The sequence below is a fragment of the Mustela nigripes genome, chromosome 8 (assembly GCF_022355385.1).
Source record: "Mustela nigripes isolate SB6536 chromosome 8, MUSNIG.SB6536, whole genome shotgun sequence".
Taxonomy (NCBI): Eukaryota; Metazoa; Chordata; class Mammalia; order Carnivora; family Mustelidae; genus Mustela; species Mustela nigripes.
In genome coordinates, this window is record NC_081564.1 from 70,300,733 (window position 1) to 70,318,816 (window position 18,084).

The following is an 18,084-nucleotide window of genomic DNA, read 5'->3' on the forward strand; positions in this document are numbered from 1 at the left end:
TGGAAATTTCTGGAAATTTTCTATATTTAACATATATATAACCCCGTAGGAGTTTCCACTGCTCCCAGGTTTTCCAGGCCTAGGTATATAACAAGGAAATGAATGCAGTTCTTCATCAAAAGACATGTACAAAAGTTTTTGTAGCAGATTTATTCTTCATAGCCCCAAACTGAACGTAATCCAATGCCATTCATCAATAGAATGAGTAAATATAAAATATAATGGTAATATTTTAGAATACGACCAATAAAAAACCAAACGAAATAACTGAAACCACTGCAAGATGCAGCAGAAAGAATGAATCCCAAGAAATCGCAATGAGAGAAACCAACCTGAACAAAATAACTGATTTCATTTTTAGTAAGCTCCAAAGCAAGCTAAGCTAATCAATGGTGTTAGAAGTCAGACTCGTGGTTACTCTCAGAAGGATATTGATTGGGAAGGGACCCAAGTGAACTTTCCAGGATACTGAAAATATTCTATATCTTGATCCAGGTGTTGTTTAAATGTGAATGCTCCTACAGACATATAACTTTATCCAGTCACACATACACGATTTGTGCATTGTACCATATGTATGTCTTACATTAATTAAAATAGAACTGCAGAAAGAAAGCTTGTTATGGCCAAAACCCAGAGTATGAAAAACATTTTTATTATGTCTTGTAATCTCTCTGTTAATTAATTAATTCAACAAATATCTGCTGCATGTGACCTTCACACTTGATACTCTTTTTTTTAAATTTATTTTTTATTTATTTTCAGCATAGCAGTATTCATTATTTTTGCACCACACCCAGTGCTCCATGCAATCCGTGCCCTCTATAGTACTCACCACCTGGTACCCCGACCTCCCACCCCCCGCCCCTTCAAAACCCTCAGATTGTTTTTCAGAGTCCATAGTCTCTCATGGTTCACCTCCCCTTCCAATTTCCCCCAACTCCCTTCTCCTCTCTATCTCCCCATGTCCTCCATGCTATTTGTTATGCTCCACAAATAAGTGAAACCATATGATAATTGACTTATTTCACTCAGCATAATCTCTTCCAGTCCCATCCATGTTGCTACAAAAGTTGGGTATTCGTCCTTTCTGATGGAGGCATAATACTCCATAGTGTATATGGACCACATCTTCCTTATCCATTCGTCCGTTGAAGGGCATCTTGGTTCTTTCTACAGTTTGGTTACCGTGGCCATTGCTGCTATAAACATTGGGGTACAGATGGCCCTTCTTTTCACCAACGACATCTGTATCTTTGGGGTAAATACCCAGTCACACTTGATAACTCTTATTGATACTGAGGATTCAGCATCTAAAGTGACAAGAATCCAGCACTCTGTAAGCATTATATTCTGTATTTGAAAGAAATGTAATATGAACTAAAATAAGTTGAATGATAAAGTCTATTTCTTAAATTACAAAATAATTTCTGAAAGAATTCTTGTTGACCTAATTCATGAAAACAAGCCTCTAGTGAGTGTTTTTTTGTTGTTGTTGTTTGGTTTGGTTGGTTTGGTTTGATTTTTGTTTTTTGTTTTTGTTTTGGTTTTTTTTTTTTTTGGTCACAAGCTACGTTGCTCACAACCTTCACCTATTACTAAGATAATAAGATAAGAAGTTCGAAATCAAAACAGAGTAAGTGATTATAATTTCTATGGTGTCCAGAAAGGCCTAGGAGCTAATATTTCAGTAAGCATTTATTTGTTCATGTAACCATTGAGTCAGTAGCTGTTAATTAAATGTCAGTCTGGGGACCATACAGATTAATCAGACACATACCATGCCCTCATGGTGATTACTTTTCAGAAGGTAAACTCAGAGTAGGGCATAAATGAATTCACGGTAAAATATAAGTACCCTCAAGAAATGTAGATATTGTCCAAGTTCAAGTTAAAAAAGGGGCGACATGACAGAAAATGGCCCTTAAATTCTTGAAAATGCTGAGAGCCTTTCTTCTCTGTTAAATTAATCAAATTGTCATGAACAAAATAAGGACTACTCATTTTACAGGTTAATACGCGTTAGGCATTTATTGAATGCTACTTCTGTTTCTTTTGTGGGGCAGAAAGCTTTATTTTGTTTATGATTCTTCTCAGACATCTAGGAAGTGTCTGACACACACACCCATTTAGTGAATGGAGTCTCTGAATGACTGACATGATAGAGTATTCATTTTTTGATACAGTAAATATCCACTAGAAGTGTTGTTTAAAAAAATAAATGTACATGTTCTTCCTTCTTCCATGAAGGAAAGGGGCAATCAAAATTCAAGTAAGAGAAAAAAAACAAAACAAAACAGAAAAATCCACAAAGAAAAATAAGCAGTTGTGTTTTGTTTTTGTTTTTTTTTCTTTTTGGTTAATGCATTTGACTCACTGAGAGCTATTTGATAACCTGCTTGCATCTATGACACACAGGTTTAATTACACACAGATAAAAAGACATATGTATTTCTTCTTTTCACATTTTAAGAGATAATAAAAATTGCAGTGAGAGGATTAAGCAACATGAGTGACCATTAGAATGACATATTTTATAATAAAACCATGCAGATCCTGAAAGACACAATATCTTAAGCCTTTAAAATCACTCTGGGAAATTTCCTGTGTATTTTTATTGGTTTCTCTGGGAAGGTTCTAACAAGAAAGCTGTAACTAAATGGCAGTATTTGGTATCCCCACAGGTGCTCTCTTGCCTAACGCTTTTTTTGGGGGGGGGGGGTGGGGAGAACTCCTTATATGGATGCCTGGTGCTACCAAGTGAGAAAAAATAAACAGAGGCAGTTACTTTTCATCTCTCCAGGAAAATTTTGAAGTTCCACCTGGATCAGCCTACCTAATTACCATCATGAACTGTGAAAGTCACACTTTCTCTTTTCACAGAAGGTTGTGGTTTCTCTTTTCTGACTTTGGCAGTAACCGTCTCACCTTGTTTTGTTCCTTTTAGTGCCAAGCGCCCCGCCTCAGAACGTCTCCCTGGAAGTAGTTAATTCAAGGGTAAGTCATGGAAAGGTTCACTGTTTCATTCCCTACACGTGTAATTTTCACTTGCCCCATTGATTCACCTCCTTGGGTGCACGGTGGTTGCCATGTGAAGGAATGTTCCAGAACAGCTCAGTGAGCGAGCAGCACAGATTCCCCGTCTTCTTCAACCACACTTGAGTTAATTAAAGGAAGGATTGTTTTACTAATAGCACACAGTTTATAAATGTGACAATGATTAAAGGCTATTCCACCAGGAAGCAAAATGTCTATTTACTTATATTTACCAGTTTAGGACACAATGTGCTAATGCCACAATTGATTGAAGGAACGAACAAAACCTTCACCTTGAAAGAGGTGGAATAGAGAGACTTTGTTTCCTGACAGATTAATTAGAATGGGATGTTTCATACCATCCCTGTTATATTTATGAAGCAGTGATCCAGTGATTAATATTTCCCTGGCCTGGAAAGTTGCTAAAACTTCCAAAAAGACTTAAATTAGTCTAGGTGTGGCTGAGGATAAGGAGCCTAATGCCAGAACTCAGTTCTTTAGAAACATCTTATTTCAAGTGTGCCTTGGGGTTGAAAATAAGCTAAAGCCGTATAGTACAGTGAAGCAAACAAGGATTGGTTTGGGCTGACTCTTTCATCACTTTCTTGTATGTTCTCATGGAAGTGACTTCACTCTCCCCGGGCCTCAGTGATGGTGGGTGGTGGGGGTGGGGGTCGTCAGTCTAATTGGTCTCCAAGCTCTGGGAGACAGCCGGGAGATCTTACAAGTCTTAGAAAAAGGCATACCCTGGTTTCCATTCTGGCTTTCTCTTTTAATAACTGTATGTGCCTTAGAAAAGTTTCTGACCTCAGCAAGCCTCAGTTTCTATATTCATGGAGTATGAATGTTAATGCTTTCCTTATCGATTTACCATGAAGAATAGTAATAGGGCATATACAAAGGATTTAACTTTGTGTCAGTAGCTGTTCACTCAATGTATGATTCCTTGCCACATTTTGCAAAAATCTCTGATGAAGTCCTGTTTTGTGGGTGTGATCAGATTTGCCTCTGTCTAATGAATTTGTCTTTTGAAACAAGTGAAATGTCTCTAAAATCATTAGCCTCTTATATTTTTAGTCCCTATATTGGATAAGAACTAGTAAAATGAATTTAAAATTAGAAGGGGTAAAATAAGTGAACTTAGGAAGAAAAAAATGAGCTAAAGGGAAATAAGGAGAATTATTGAATGACCTTGGTTGCTGACTGTATTTAAATATGGGTTTTTACCTCCCTGAAAAGGGAATTTCTGTTTTGCAAAATTGAATTTCCAACTGATTTCTATATATGTATACAAATATCCCAGCCTGTACTCTTCCATAATACGCAATACTTGCTACAACCAAATGTAAGCACTCCTGTTTCTATCCTCCTGTGGTTATATCTGGAACACTGCACTCCTAGAAAATTTAACTTGTTCATTAGCTTTTAAGAATGAATACAGCAGGCCCAGGCCCTAGAAAACTACTATTTGCCTCTCTTTCTTTCTGTTATCTTTTTTCCTAGCATTTAAGGAATTAGAAAATATGAGTTTGGATTCTTCTTGGTTTGTTACCAAGGAGAAAGTAATAGGATGGTCAAAACACTGTTACTGTTGTTGTTTTTAATTTCCAGTATTGGTGAAGTGAAAGACAAAAACAATATTATATTTTGATGTTCTTCTTAGGTTTGAAACAAAAGTTCTCAAATATATTTATATTTACCCCATTACCATTTTAAGAAACAAAATATATTTAAAAAGTATTATTTCCTTGAATAAGTAGTAGTATTATCTAATTAAAAGAATTACATTTGTGTTGTTCATTTTACCTGAGATTATTTATATAGAAAAGAGCCATATTTTAAAATTTTATTCTATATAATATTTACAATTAATGAACATAATTGATCATGTTATTGACAGTCAATGAGAAAATTTGGATATGTTAATACTTTTGAACATAGCTAGGATTTCTGTACATAGAATTCATAAGTCACTATAAGGTATAAAATGACCATTTATAGGCCCTTGTTAAGGTTCTGGCTATCAATAAGCCAACAGGACTGAGATATCATGTCCCAACTATGGGAATAGTAAGATTCTTACAAATTTATATAAAAGAAACAAAAATTCTGTTAATATATTGTTCTTAAAAACCCCATACATCCGATAACCTTTATAAAGCTATAATCATAGAACAGACTTGATTCCCTTTCTGCAGGCTTGCTTGAACACAGATTTTGTTCTGAATGAATGGCTTTACCTATAGATACTAATTTTAGGTAATAGTGAGTCATGATTATATGGTTATTTGTCATACTAAAATTGCTTTACAATAAATAACATCTTCATAAAAGAAAAGAGAAAATAAAGATTTACAGAATGGGCTTTAAAATCTAACTCTTTTATTGGGAAAACTTCATAGGAATAATTTTCTTAAGATTTTTACTTTAAAATTCAATTATTATTTGAAGAAATACATATTACAACTTAATTAGTTGGGTAGAATATAAAGCATAAGTAGTAGACTAGGAAGAGCTTTTGTTGGTACTTGACTATTTTCCAATACAAAAGTTCTGAGATAACATTTAGAGAATGCTACATTTCAAGATGCTAGCTCTTTGAGATCTTGGAAAGTCAAGATTGGTTTCATTGATTCATTCATTTGCTGTGTACTTACAGTGTATCTGTTATATACTGTATACTTATACACATATATCCACATATACAAACATACACATTGCACATGCACCTACTATATTACTATATATAACTAAGTGACCCAGTCTTTGCCTTCATGGAACTCATAATAGGTAAACATTCCTTTAATAAGAAAACATATGAGAGAAAATTCACTTTTAGTGTAACCAGATTTAATTGATTGTATCTCCTCAAAGTGACACTTTTTTTCTCATTGATAAAATGAGAGTGAGAGAGATAATCTCTAAAATCTCTATGACTCCCGGCATCTATGACTGTATTTTCACTTGTCAGACCTTTTGTCAATCACTGTATCTTTACAGAATTTGAGAAAATGGTATATATATTTTGATTAAAGTATACTGGATTCAGTTCACATGTTCAGATATTTATTGATTGATTACCAAGAATGAAATTTAAAAAAATAAATAAAATCCAGTATATCACCGGGCACAGATCTTGTGCAGAATTAATTTTTTTAATGTAGAACAGTGGATTTCTCTTGTTCTTTCACTGCATCTTTCTTGTGTTGAAATTCTTATCCTTGAACAGCAGTTAAATCTATGTGGATGTAATTTTGTTGCATTCCTAAAAGCTAATCCCCAGCTAGTCACTCAGCAGTTTGATAAGTGTGTGTGATGCCTTAATTGCTACAGTAGAAAAATTGATGTGTCCTGCTGCATCTTAGTGCCTCACTCCCTCATGTGTGAGCACATTTTGGCATGCTTAAACAACTTGAAAATTAGTTTAGTGATCCTACAAGTCCCTTTACCTAGAAACTACCCAAAGGGAGAATTAAAACAGCAATTTTCAACTCTAGAAAACATACTGATCATTTTGGTCCCAGATATTTTAACATCTTTTTTCTTTTTCTTTCTTTTTTCCTTTTCTTTCTTTCTTTCTTTAAAACCAAAACAAAACAAAGTAACAAACAAAAACAATGCAGAGATAATCTAAGGACTGTATCATTAGGTAACCTCAGAGGGGCATATGCTTCTGAAGATGTGGAGTGAAATGGGTTTGACTCATGTCTCTGTCCCCTGTCATTGAGCTGGTTCTCGTATCAACAGAACATTAGAGTCAGGTGGACAGCTGAGTGAGTCATTTGCATTTTACTCCCAACTGGGATACACACTTGTTAGGGGCTGTAAACAATAGTGCAAAAGGGAGGAGAAGGGAGAGAGTGGAGAATTGTAAAACCAAGGGCAGTGTGAGTTACAATATTAATTTGCAGATCCCCTCTTCTCCCCTCCCCCGACTGAGGGTTTCTTCTCTTGGTTGTCCAGAGGGTACTGGAGTTGACACCACTTCCTGCTGCATCGCATCTTCCCGAAAACACACTGCTCACACCTGTTCTAGACCCCCTTTATCAGTCTAACCATGCTTCCTGCGACTGTTGTTCTCACCCTTGTATGCTGAACTTTAGGCAAAGGCCTCAGCTAGCTCATGAAAACAGGTTTTTCTGTTTCTCTTCCAATCATCCTAAATCCTTCATAAAATATACTTTGACCACTGACTTATTTGGAGCCAGAGCTCTGAGTCCTTTCCACAACAAATACAGCTGGTCTCTGAAATACATTTAATGTAGAGAAAGAGGACATGCAGTATAGTCCTTAGATATTGGGTACCATACAAATATAAATTAGAAACTGGCATTTATGATAATATTTACATTTACACTTCAGACTTCACACTGGTATTTTTACTCAATCATAACACACAGAGCATTTCTACTTGATTATAGTGTCTGGTCCAGTTATTCATCAGTTCAATTCAAGTGGCTATGGATCTCTTGTATTTATTTTAGTTATTGATCTCTTCATTGATGCTTTACCTGAGTCTTCTTTGAATATAGACAAGGTCCAGCGGGCTATGACTGAAACAGTCTTGAGAAGGGTGTGAGGGTAGGAGCATAATTATAAGGAAGACAATGTTTTCCAATAGGTCTTCCAGCTTAGTCTTTCTATTTTGCCTAGAATTTGTGGAATAGATTGACTATAAATGTTTATGTTATGTTAAAATTGGACAACATACATTTCATGAGGACCACCTCAAGAACAAAACTATTTGGTCTGTAATTAGGAAAAAAAAAAAAAACCCATCTTCAGATATCTGCTGCCCTGTGTACTTTTTAAAAAAATCAATACTTTTATGGTAGTCAAATAATCTAACATAAAAATGTACCATTCTAACCTTTTTTGGGTGTATGGTTAGTGGCATAAGTACATTCACATTGTTGTGCAATTATCACAAGCATCACTCTCAGAACACTTTTTATCTCCTCAAATTGAAACTCTTTCCCCATTAAATAATTATAATACTCCACCTCTCCCCTTTCTCCAGGCTCTGGCAACCAACATTTTACTTTCTGCTTCCTGACTTGTTTTATAAAAAGTGAGGAGACTAATTCTTGAGAAAAAAATGTGACTGTCTTTTAATCTTAATAGAGAAATGAGAACAATCTTTTGTTAAAAAAGATTTTATTTATTTATTTATTTGACAGACAGAGATCACAAGAAGGCAGAGAGGCAGGCAGAGCAGCAGGCAGAGAGAGAGGAGGAAGCAGGCTCCCCACTGAGCAGAGAGCCTGATGTGGGGCTCGATCCCAGGACTCTGAGATCAAGACCTGAGCTGAAGGCAGAGGCTTAAACCCACTGAGCCACCCAGATGCCCCGAGAAATGAGAACAATCTTAAAGTTTTATATCTTCACAGAGAAATGAAGGATCTAATGAATGATAATGTTCAGGAATATAGGCAGATGCTGTAATAGGCTGGAAGAAACCTCACTTCCCATTATCAATACTGCTTTCAGAATAATTCTGTTCCAAGGTCCCATATTTATGAATTTTTTTTTTAAAATCTACTGACACTATTTATAATGACTGTAGATACTTTAGCGGTCTAATTCTGCAAGTTGAGTTTATTTCACTTAAGCACACTATTTTGGAGTTCAGTAACCTACATTCTATGATAATATATACTTTGCATTTGTAATATGGGTGAAATTAGACATCAAGTTAGCAAGTCTGTTTTGTTCTTGTAATAAAATAACTTACTCTGTTTGAAAAAAAAATCTACTGACAAAACCAACTGCTGTAGTTAATAACAAAGCAGAAATATACGGATGGGATTGTTCTGGACTAACTCTGAAAACATACTTTTTTGGTCATAAACATCAGTTTTATATCCCATTACAGTTTAGACCAGAGCTCCAAGCCAGTAAGTAAATTGATCCTTTGATTTTTTTTTTCAAAGTTCCAATAAATCAACAGTTTCTGTCTTCTTTCCGCCCCCCGCGGAAACATAGGGAAAGGATTAACTGTGAGGGAGAGAGTATTAAGAGAGTGTAAAAGTATAGATAGATATAGATAATCAATTTTTATATAACAAATGCATCACACCAATTTAAATGCATTCCTGGAATAAGCTCAATAAGAGAATACACTGTAAATTCAAGGCATATCTCCATATCACACTATCACTCATTCTCTTAGATCTGTTCTTAGAGAATACTGACTCATGGTACTTTCCCAAGCAGTGATGTTGCATGATTTTTAAATGCTATGAGAAACAGGATCCCCTATTAGAGATACTAAGAGCTGCAAAAGTATTTTTTAACTCTGTTTTGGTCAAATAATTTCTTTCTATAGATGATGTTTATACTAAATACTATCCTTAAAACTTTTTCTGTGTTACTTATTGTGGTAACATCATAAACATTCCAAACAAGAACAATGTAGTCCATAAGCTGAGCTAACTCCTCTCCACAAGAAAGTACATTCTTACATGAATTAATTTCAAATAAAAATATAAATTAAGTGGACAAAAGAAGAAAAAAATAAATTTCTGAAAAACTAGAAATGAGTCTAGGAAAAGTCTTTACAAAGCACCTATGAGCAAAACTGTGGAATAGGGAGTCGAGAATGACCTATGATCTCTCTTACAGGAATTGAATAAATTAGAGGCATGATTAAATCTCAGTGTCTATATGAACTTTCTATACTGTACACACGATTAGAAAAACATTTCCTAGAATGTTTCAAATACTTAGAACTATCATTTTTTGTTCTGTGATTTGGGGCCCTTGTATTTTGTTCTTTCCAAATTCATTCTCATCACTGCCATCTGGGATCCCTGCACAGATGATTTGGAAAAAGAGACTAAAATAGGTGGTGGGATACCACCTTCTTCATATATCGCCTTGTAATTTGTACCTCATCACACATATCTAATGGCTCCATTTCTGGTTGGCTCTGAAGGCAAAGCTCACTTTCGCCTCTCCATGAAGTTTAATGAGATTTCCCTCAAGTCATACATTTTTGAAAAGTGGGAGGTTTAATAATGGGCTTAAATTAAATGAACCTAGGTCTAATGATAAGGTCTCTGATTTTAATTTAGTTCAAGGACGTTGCCCTTATATTTGGAAGGGTTGATTAGTTAGAGGACATGAATAGGTTCAGTCTTACCAGTAGGTAAAATCAGTCACTAACCATGTGATTTGAATTTAGAGATGTTGAAACATTGACCTACATGCAAAAAAATGTATTTACTTCTCTAGCTTAAAACATTGCTTACCTTAGAAAACAACTGTTAATATACAAATCCTTCATCTGAATTATTTAAGATATTAGCACGAGTTATTTTAATTAACATTGCTGATACATATTTGAGGAATAACTGATTATAATAATACAGGCAGTAACTAAACTTTTTCAGCAGATATTCTGTGGCTGGCAAAATACTACACAATTAAAACACTCCTTTATTTACTTTTTATAATAACCCTATAGGTATTAGTTGTTGAACCGATGACTGGAATACTAACTTTGAGCTGAGCTTATTGCTGGAAAAGCCACAATGAAGGCAGTCAAGTCTCCTTCTTTCCTAGAGCTTACTTAAATTCAAATACAGGGAGGTAGATTGATAAACAAACAAGGAACTGGGCAATTAACACAAGAGAATGATGACTTATGTGAAGAAAATAAAACACAATAATATGATAGGGAAGGACAGAGTTTCTTTGCACACCTAGGATAAAGCATTCCGAGGAAATCTCCCAGCTAGTACAAAAGCCTTGACAAGGGAACCGTCTGTGTGTGATTGAAATAATAGCCATATGCACGGATCACAGATCTCTGGGTCAGGGCCAGATCATGTGGGGCTTTATAGGGCATGGCAAAAATTAGAATTTCATTCTGTGGATGATGAAAAGAGGCTTGAATGGGGAGTGATCTCTTTTTAAAAGATCACATTGGCTGTTGTGAGGAAAATTATTAGGGATGGGGCAGCGTGGGAGCAGGGAGACCATTTAGGAGACAATTGAGTGATCTGTATGAAATGATTGTAGTGGGGACTTGGGAGTCATTACAGAAGATGAAGAGAGAAATGGGAAAAATCACGATGTGTGGTGCATTTAGAGCCAGTAAGATTGGCTAATGGATTGGATATAAAGGGCAGGGGAAAAAGAAGGATCAAGGATAGAGACTAGATTTTTGCTACAGCAAATGGGTGCACTGTGGGGCTGTTTAATGAGATAAGGATGGGTGCAGAAAAAGATTGGTTTAGAGGGAACAATCAATTAATTTTTGGACATTTTGAATTTGAGATAACTACTGGACAAACAATTAGGGACGTCAATCATGTAGACAATCTGGCATTTGAGACCAAAGGTCTGATGACAGGTCATGACAGGAAATATAAATTTAAGAGTCACCATCAATGACACCTAGGGAGAGATTATAGTTAGAAAATCAAATGGCTGAATCTTGAGATACTGCACATTTAGAGATTGGACAGAGAGGAAGGAGCAAGAGTAGTAGGAGAAAACAAAGAGGGATGGTAGCACAGAAGTGGAGGGGAAGGGGGTTGGGAGTAGGGGTGCTGCTAACCATGTCGGTGCTGATGAAAGATATAGAAAATAATGACTGCAACGGGGCCACTTGGGAGGGAGCATGAAAATGGAGAGGAAGGCAAGGGAATTGCAGAACATGACCTCAGATGTCTTTAAGTTTTGTTCTGAAGTGCAACAAAGAAATGGGCAGTAACTTTAGGTGGTGGTAGGCTTAAGGGAGATTTTGTTGCCTATTCTATTTATTTACTGTTGTTTCCTTTTTGAACATAGGAGACTTTGCAACTTCTGCAAGTAGTGCAGTCTAAAGGGGCATATGAGTGATGCAAAAGAGAGTGGAAATTTGCAAGAGTGCAATCCTTTGTTGCAAGTAGGTGAGAAGGCAGACGATCTAGCTTGCAGATGGAAGGGAACAGATGCTTCAATCTTAGGAATGTGAGGCTACATAAAGGGAGTGGGCATGGATACAGTTATGTCAGTAACTGAGATGAGAAGTATGACAAAGGTCTTCACTAGCGTGTAAAGTCTTGGAAGATCAAGTGTTGAGAGTTTGAAGATAGGGAACAAAATGAGAAATAGTTATTTCAGATGGTAGGGAAGAGCACTGTGGAAGGGCCATTGGAGATTTGGTGTCATGAATTTAAAGTGAAACTAGCCAATTATGTCTGTCTATCCCTCTCCAGGGGTGGTTGCTTGGTTGCTGGCCTGGGTTAGGCAGATAGTTGGGTTTTATTTTGTTTGGAATTTGCCAGGGGAGAAGGGGGTGCAGTGGCGAAGAGTTTTAGTAAGGGAATGATTAAAAAGAAGACCCACTTCTTCAAAACTAAGGAAGGCCAGTAGGGTATGGTGGCAGGGGTGATGGAGAATGAAAAAGTGGTTAAAGTCTGTGGATTATAGAATTATTATTGTATAATTGTATAATAACTGTATGATTATTATTAATATACCCCATTTTCCAGAGAGACCACTGAGATTTAGAGAGGCTAGGTAATGAGCCCCATTGCCACACGGGGAGGAAGTGACAGCTCAAGGATTCGAACCCAAGCTGAGGTTGTTGGTTATTTGACCACAAAGTGTCCCATATATGGGGTTTTATGAGAGAAGGGGTTCAGGATAAGCGTGGCCTTCAACAGGTTTAAGTTCTCAGTAGGAATAGTTTCCAGTCAGAAGGTAAGGTCTAGATCAGAAGCTGGAAGATGGGTTAATCCTCAAGTGACCAACAGAACTAGCTGTGGAAACTATGGATATAAACGTCATTAAGAAACATAGATATAAATATCAGAAAAAGAGGTCGTAAATGTTCAGAAAGGAGAGCTCCTGAGAAGGAGATTCAAAAAGACATGTGTCTGGCTCCCTAGTTTCCCCCCAACTGAACCAATCTCTAAGATTCTGTTCCTCACGACGCCCACCTATTTCTCCCTGATGAGCCTAAAAAATACCTAGAGGAGCCGTACATTTTTCACTGAGCAAAGCTGATCCCTCTGAAGCTTTATTAAAGAAGTTTAAAGTCTTTGGCATTCCAAAGGTAATTCAGGATTTTCCTCAATTCCAAGGTATAGAATATATCAATGAAACTTTGAAAGGGAAAAAAATGAGCTCTCAAGATTTTTTGGCAATAAAATAAAACTTGTATTTATTTATTTATTTGTTTGTTTGTTTGTTTATTATTTACCTTTAGCAGGGACAACAATGGTCTGGATCCATTAGGAAATGTATGTAAGGTTCAGAGAAAATGCAAATCAAACCAATTGCCATACATTTTATTAGGAAGCATGGTTAATTTAAATAATGAACAAAACTAAACAAAACGGGCATTAATTAGATAAGAAGCCTAGAGCAAATGTTGTCAGGAAATAGTGAAACTCTCTAAACAAGAATGTTGTTTTAAGATATCGCACTTTAATAACCAAACTAAGTCTAATATATCATTGCCCTGAAGTCATTTTAGTTTAATCTCATTAAAAAGCCCACTAACATGATGTAATTTCAATATATGCCCTCAATAACACTGAACATTGAAATCTACTTATTTCATTTGTTATGTCACTCTTTCACATAGAAAATAGCTTCCATTAGTTTCCCCAAACTGTCCAAAATATTACTCAGTCCACTTGAAAACTCTCTATTGAATTTGACAATCTAAAAGCATCACCTTCATGTTTCCTAAACATTTTTAGAAAATACTCTACATACTGTATTGAATACAGATAGAGTTTTCAAATATATTGGAAAGTATATAATAGGAGGGTAAAAGCTCTGGAAGAACAGGGATTTCTGGGTGGCTAAATTGGTTAAGTGTCCGAATCTCGATTTCCACTCAGGTCATGATCTCAGGGTCAAAAGATTAAGCTCTGGGGGTACCTGGGTGGCTCAGTCAGTTAAGCTTCTAGCTTTGACTCAGCTTGTGATCCCATGGTCCTAGAATTGCGCTCCATATCAGGCTCCTTGCTCAGTGGAGAGCCTGCTTTTCCCTCTCCCTCTGTCTGCAGCTCTGCCTACTTGTGCTCTCTATGTCTCTTGTCAAAGAAATAAAATCTTAAGAAAAAGGAAGAGATTAATCTCTGTGCTTGAAATCTTCTCCTTCTGCCCCTCCCTCCAGCTTACGTGCACTCACAGGCACACGCCCTCTCTCTCTTTCAAATAAACAAACAAATCTTAAAAAAAAGTATAGACGAACAATGTAATATTTCCCAAAAATTAACTTATGATCATATTACATATATCATCTTCACAGAACTAGAAGAAATTACTTGTGTCTTCTACAAATTCCTTTGTCCCAAGGAAAATGAGAAATTCCATTTTCTTTTTTTATTGTAATAACTCAAGTTCCTCCTACCTAAACATTTCTCATACTTCAGAGAAATTTATTTGACAAACCATTTTGTGTTTCAGCTGAGAGGCAGTAGCTATTAACTAGATAGTTGTCTATTTTATTTTTACACGGATGAAGTTGAAGGGATACACCTTATACCTGAAGAAATGCCCCATACTGACTTTAAATAAAATTCGTATTGTTTTAAAATATGAAGCTGACTGTAGATTTTTATCTTTTATGCACAGATGAATCTAAATGGTGCAAAGAGTACATATGTCTAAGTCCATGGCTATGATATCAATATGTACTTCTCTAGAGGTGTCTGTATTTCAAAATTTCCAAGTTAAGGGGGTTTTTTGGGTACTTCCAAGAGAGAACATATTTGTGTTTCATTTACATACTAATGTACATAATTCTCTTGATAAAATCAAATATAATGACATTTAAAGGAAACATCAGTTCAAAAAAATCTAAATAATTTCTTCATTTGGAGGCTTTATTAGCAAAAAAGGAGCAAAAGTTTTTTTTTAAAAGATTTTATTTATTTATTTGACAGAGATCACAAGTAGGCAGAGAGGCAGGCAGAGAGAGAGGAGGAAGCAGGCTCCCTGCTGAGCAGAGAGCCCGACACGGGACTCGATCCCAGGACCCTGAGATCATGACCTGAGCTGAAGGCAGCGGCTTAACCCACTGAGCCACCCAGGCGCCCCAAGGTGCAAAAGTTTTAAAAATTGTTTCTGTTACAACCTTGGGTTAATTTTTCATGGGTTTATTCATTGGTGCATTCATTTATTTCTATGTTTGCTTAATAATAAATATTCATTGAGTATAGACCATGTGACAGATGCTAGCTAGATGCTTCTTCTCTGCCAGTTTAATAAGAGGCCTCCCTGTTGCTTGTCAGTCAGGAAACCTCAACACCTCCATATGCAGTAGCAATGAATGAGAAACCCTGACAAGTGACAGAACCTGACATCAAATAGCATTTCTGTTCATGTAGAAGAAATTAAGTTCCCTATCTGGAATAATGGAGCAGTTACTCGCCCCTCGCCTGATGTGTCGGGGTGGTTGGGACGTTTATTTGATTGTACTTAGCTCTGATACAATCGGAGATGTTCTGGGTTGATGGATGAGACACCAGGTCTCGGAAGCTTCCCCTGAGCTCCAGGTGGGACGGAATCTTGCTCACTGCCTTGCCATCCTGGAGTGGAAGTTGAACGTGACGGAATCAGCAGGTGGAGGCTCACCATGGCAGCCAGGAGAAAAAAGAAGTTGAAGTCTCTGAGGTAAAGTTATCAAACTTGAAGAAGCATGAAGACCCTAGAAGGCAGGACTTGTTGAAAATGAAGAATCCCTTCCCCACCTCCCAGCACACATACTTTGGATTCAGTAGGTTTCCTGTCCAGGAAACTTGTGTTGTCAGAAACTTGTTTTCAGGTGACAGTTTCAGTGTTTAATCCAGAAGGCAGTCCATCCATCTTCAGTGATCATGATGAATGATAGATAAACAACCCGATACCTTTTTTGAAATGTAAGAGACCATCTTCCATAATAAAGCCCATGTTTAGAATTTAGCAACTTTAGTGACTTTTCTGTACTCTCTTTTATGGACCCTTTGTCTTTATCACTAATTTATAACTTGAGATGCCCCCAGAAGAGAAGAATTACACAGTTTCTTTAATAATATCTTTATAATAAATACCAGTCATTTCCTTAGTAATGGATTATTTGAGCCTCTTAAAATGAAATAATCAGAATTTTTTAATGATATTCACAAAACACAGTTGTTTGCTTTCTTAAGGGAGTCCATTATCTAATTTTACTAATAATGTGTAGTCTTGTGTGTGTTACTCAGCCATTTACTCACTAATTAATTTTTCTTGATTCATTTACTCAACAAAGAGTTATCATGTACCTGTTCATTAACAACTAGGCGGTGGCATCTCTTAAGAGGCCTTATCAATAAATAACCTGAAATTTAGATCGTTGAGGTAAACCGTCTGAAATGCAGTATGATAAGCTAAATACACCAGAGTGTAGTTTTTTCCCCCTTATTTTTGAATTCTGTATAAAGAGAGCAAATGCTTGTCTTAAATATCTTCACTTAAAGATTACGAAAGATTTAGAAATTCTGTATATTCATTGTAGAACACCAGAAGAAAAGCTTGTTTCAATCAATCATTTGCATGATTTCCCTCTATAATTGATAGCAGATACCATGATTTTTAGAAATATCTCCATGTGTGACATGTAGTTTGAGGCATGAGTTTCCTTGATGTGTGTGTGTAAGTATGTAGGGTTGGCTGGAGTAGTGAGTATCCCTCTTCCTGAGATGTTTGCTAGGATCCTATTTTGATTTTTAGAATTGATTTTTTTCCTCTGTCCCAAAGAGGACATGTGTGTCAAGAACTTGACTATGGGATACAACTTGACAGAGTGACACACACAGGAGTCAGATGTTATCAATAAGAAAACACACTTATTCTCTGACATGTGGGTCTTGTGAGGAGCTGACATTGATGGGAAACGATGCTCTTTAGCCAAAGGGAAATATATCTATCAAGCTGTCACATCAGATTTACTTCAAACTGAAGTAAACATTGTGTTATGATGCTATTCTTGGGAAATACACTTCTGAATATGCTCTTGGCTCTTTGGATGAGAAGTCATAAATAATTTTAAAGTGCATAAAATAGTACCTGTCATAGTAAGCACATGATAAAAGAAATTTATACTTATTATAACTATCAATGGCTGTGCCCATAAAATAGACTATGAAGTAAGTATCTCAACAAGGCAGCACATCGCATCTTTACCTAATGTCAGCAGTCAGGGCTTCTTTGCCTAACTTGGCAGAGAATTGTGACTAATGATGTAACTGGCTTGAGGAGGTTCTTTTTGTGGAAAAAAAAAAAAATGTGCTTGAGACTTATTTCAGTTCTGAATTTTGTAGTTGATGGACTGATTTTCAAAGCCCAACAAATAACATTTATATGAGTATTAATTGGATTGAAACTTTTAAATGTGTGTCTTACACAAATTCTATTTAATCCTTAGGATGTTAGATGGATCTCACAGTATTAACATTTTTAATTCGTTCCGCTTTCCCTAATCTATATGGTCTCCTGTAGCACATACACAACAGCAACTATAGCAAACCAGAATCACCAAGAATTTATCTTGAACCTGTAATTTTATTTTTTGGTGCTTCAGAAAATGAGTGCTGAAAGGCTCTTAAATGCCAGGTTCTCTCATCTTCCATCTCTTATCCAAATCCCCTTGATACAACCTTCTTCTAGCCCATGCCTGAACTGTTCTGCTGACAGGGAACATTAGCCCCCCCACCCCAAGCAGCCATTTTTGTCATATGTAGGTCTAACTTTCAGAAATTTATATTCAAAATGAATTGCTCTATCTCCCTATAACTTCCAATCATTTGTCATAATTATTTCCCCTGGGACTATAAAGAAAAAATCAAGTGAGTCTAGTGACTTCTCTTATGGCACAACTCTAAATATTTAAAGATGTCTGTCAGGATCCCTTTCCCTCCACTGATTCTTTTCTGAGCTAAATAGCCTTAGTTTCTACAAGTATTTCTCATTTGCTTGTCAGCTCCCCACTTGATATGTCATCCTGCTCTGCACAGTTTACGGATGGCATGTGATTATTAAACATCCCTTAACGGTACCTTCTTTGCCTTCATATTA

The 18,084-nt window shown here is 36.3% G+C and overlaps 1 protein-coding gene across 1 annotated transcript in view; it reads left to right on the forward strand.

Moving 5' to 3' along the window:
* DCC (DCC netrin 1 receptor) overlaps positions 1 to 18,084 on the forward strand; it is a 771,150-nt gene that overhangs the window by 483,925 nt on the left and 269,141 nt on the right. The window contains exon 12 of the mRNA XM_059408072.1: positions 2,948 to 2,997. Within this exon, the coding sequence (XP_059264055.1) occupies positions 2,948 to 2,997 (50 nt within the window). The remainder of the gene's footprint in view (positions 1 to 2,947; positions 2,998 to 18,084) is intronic.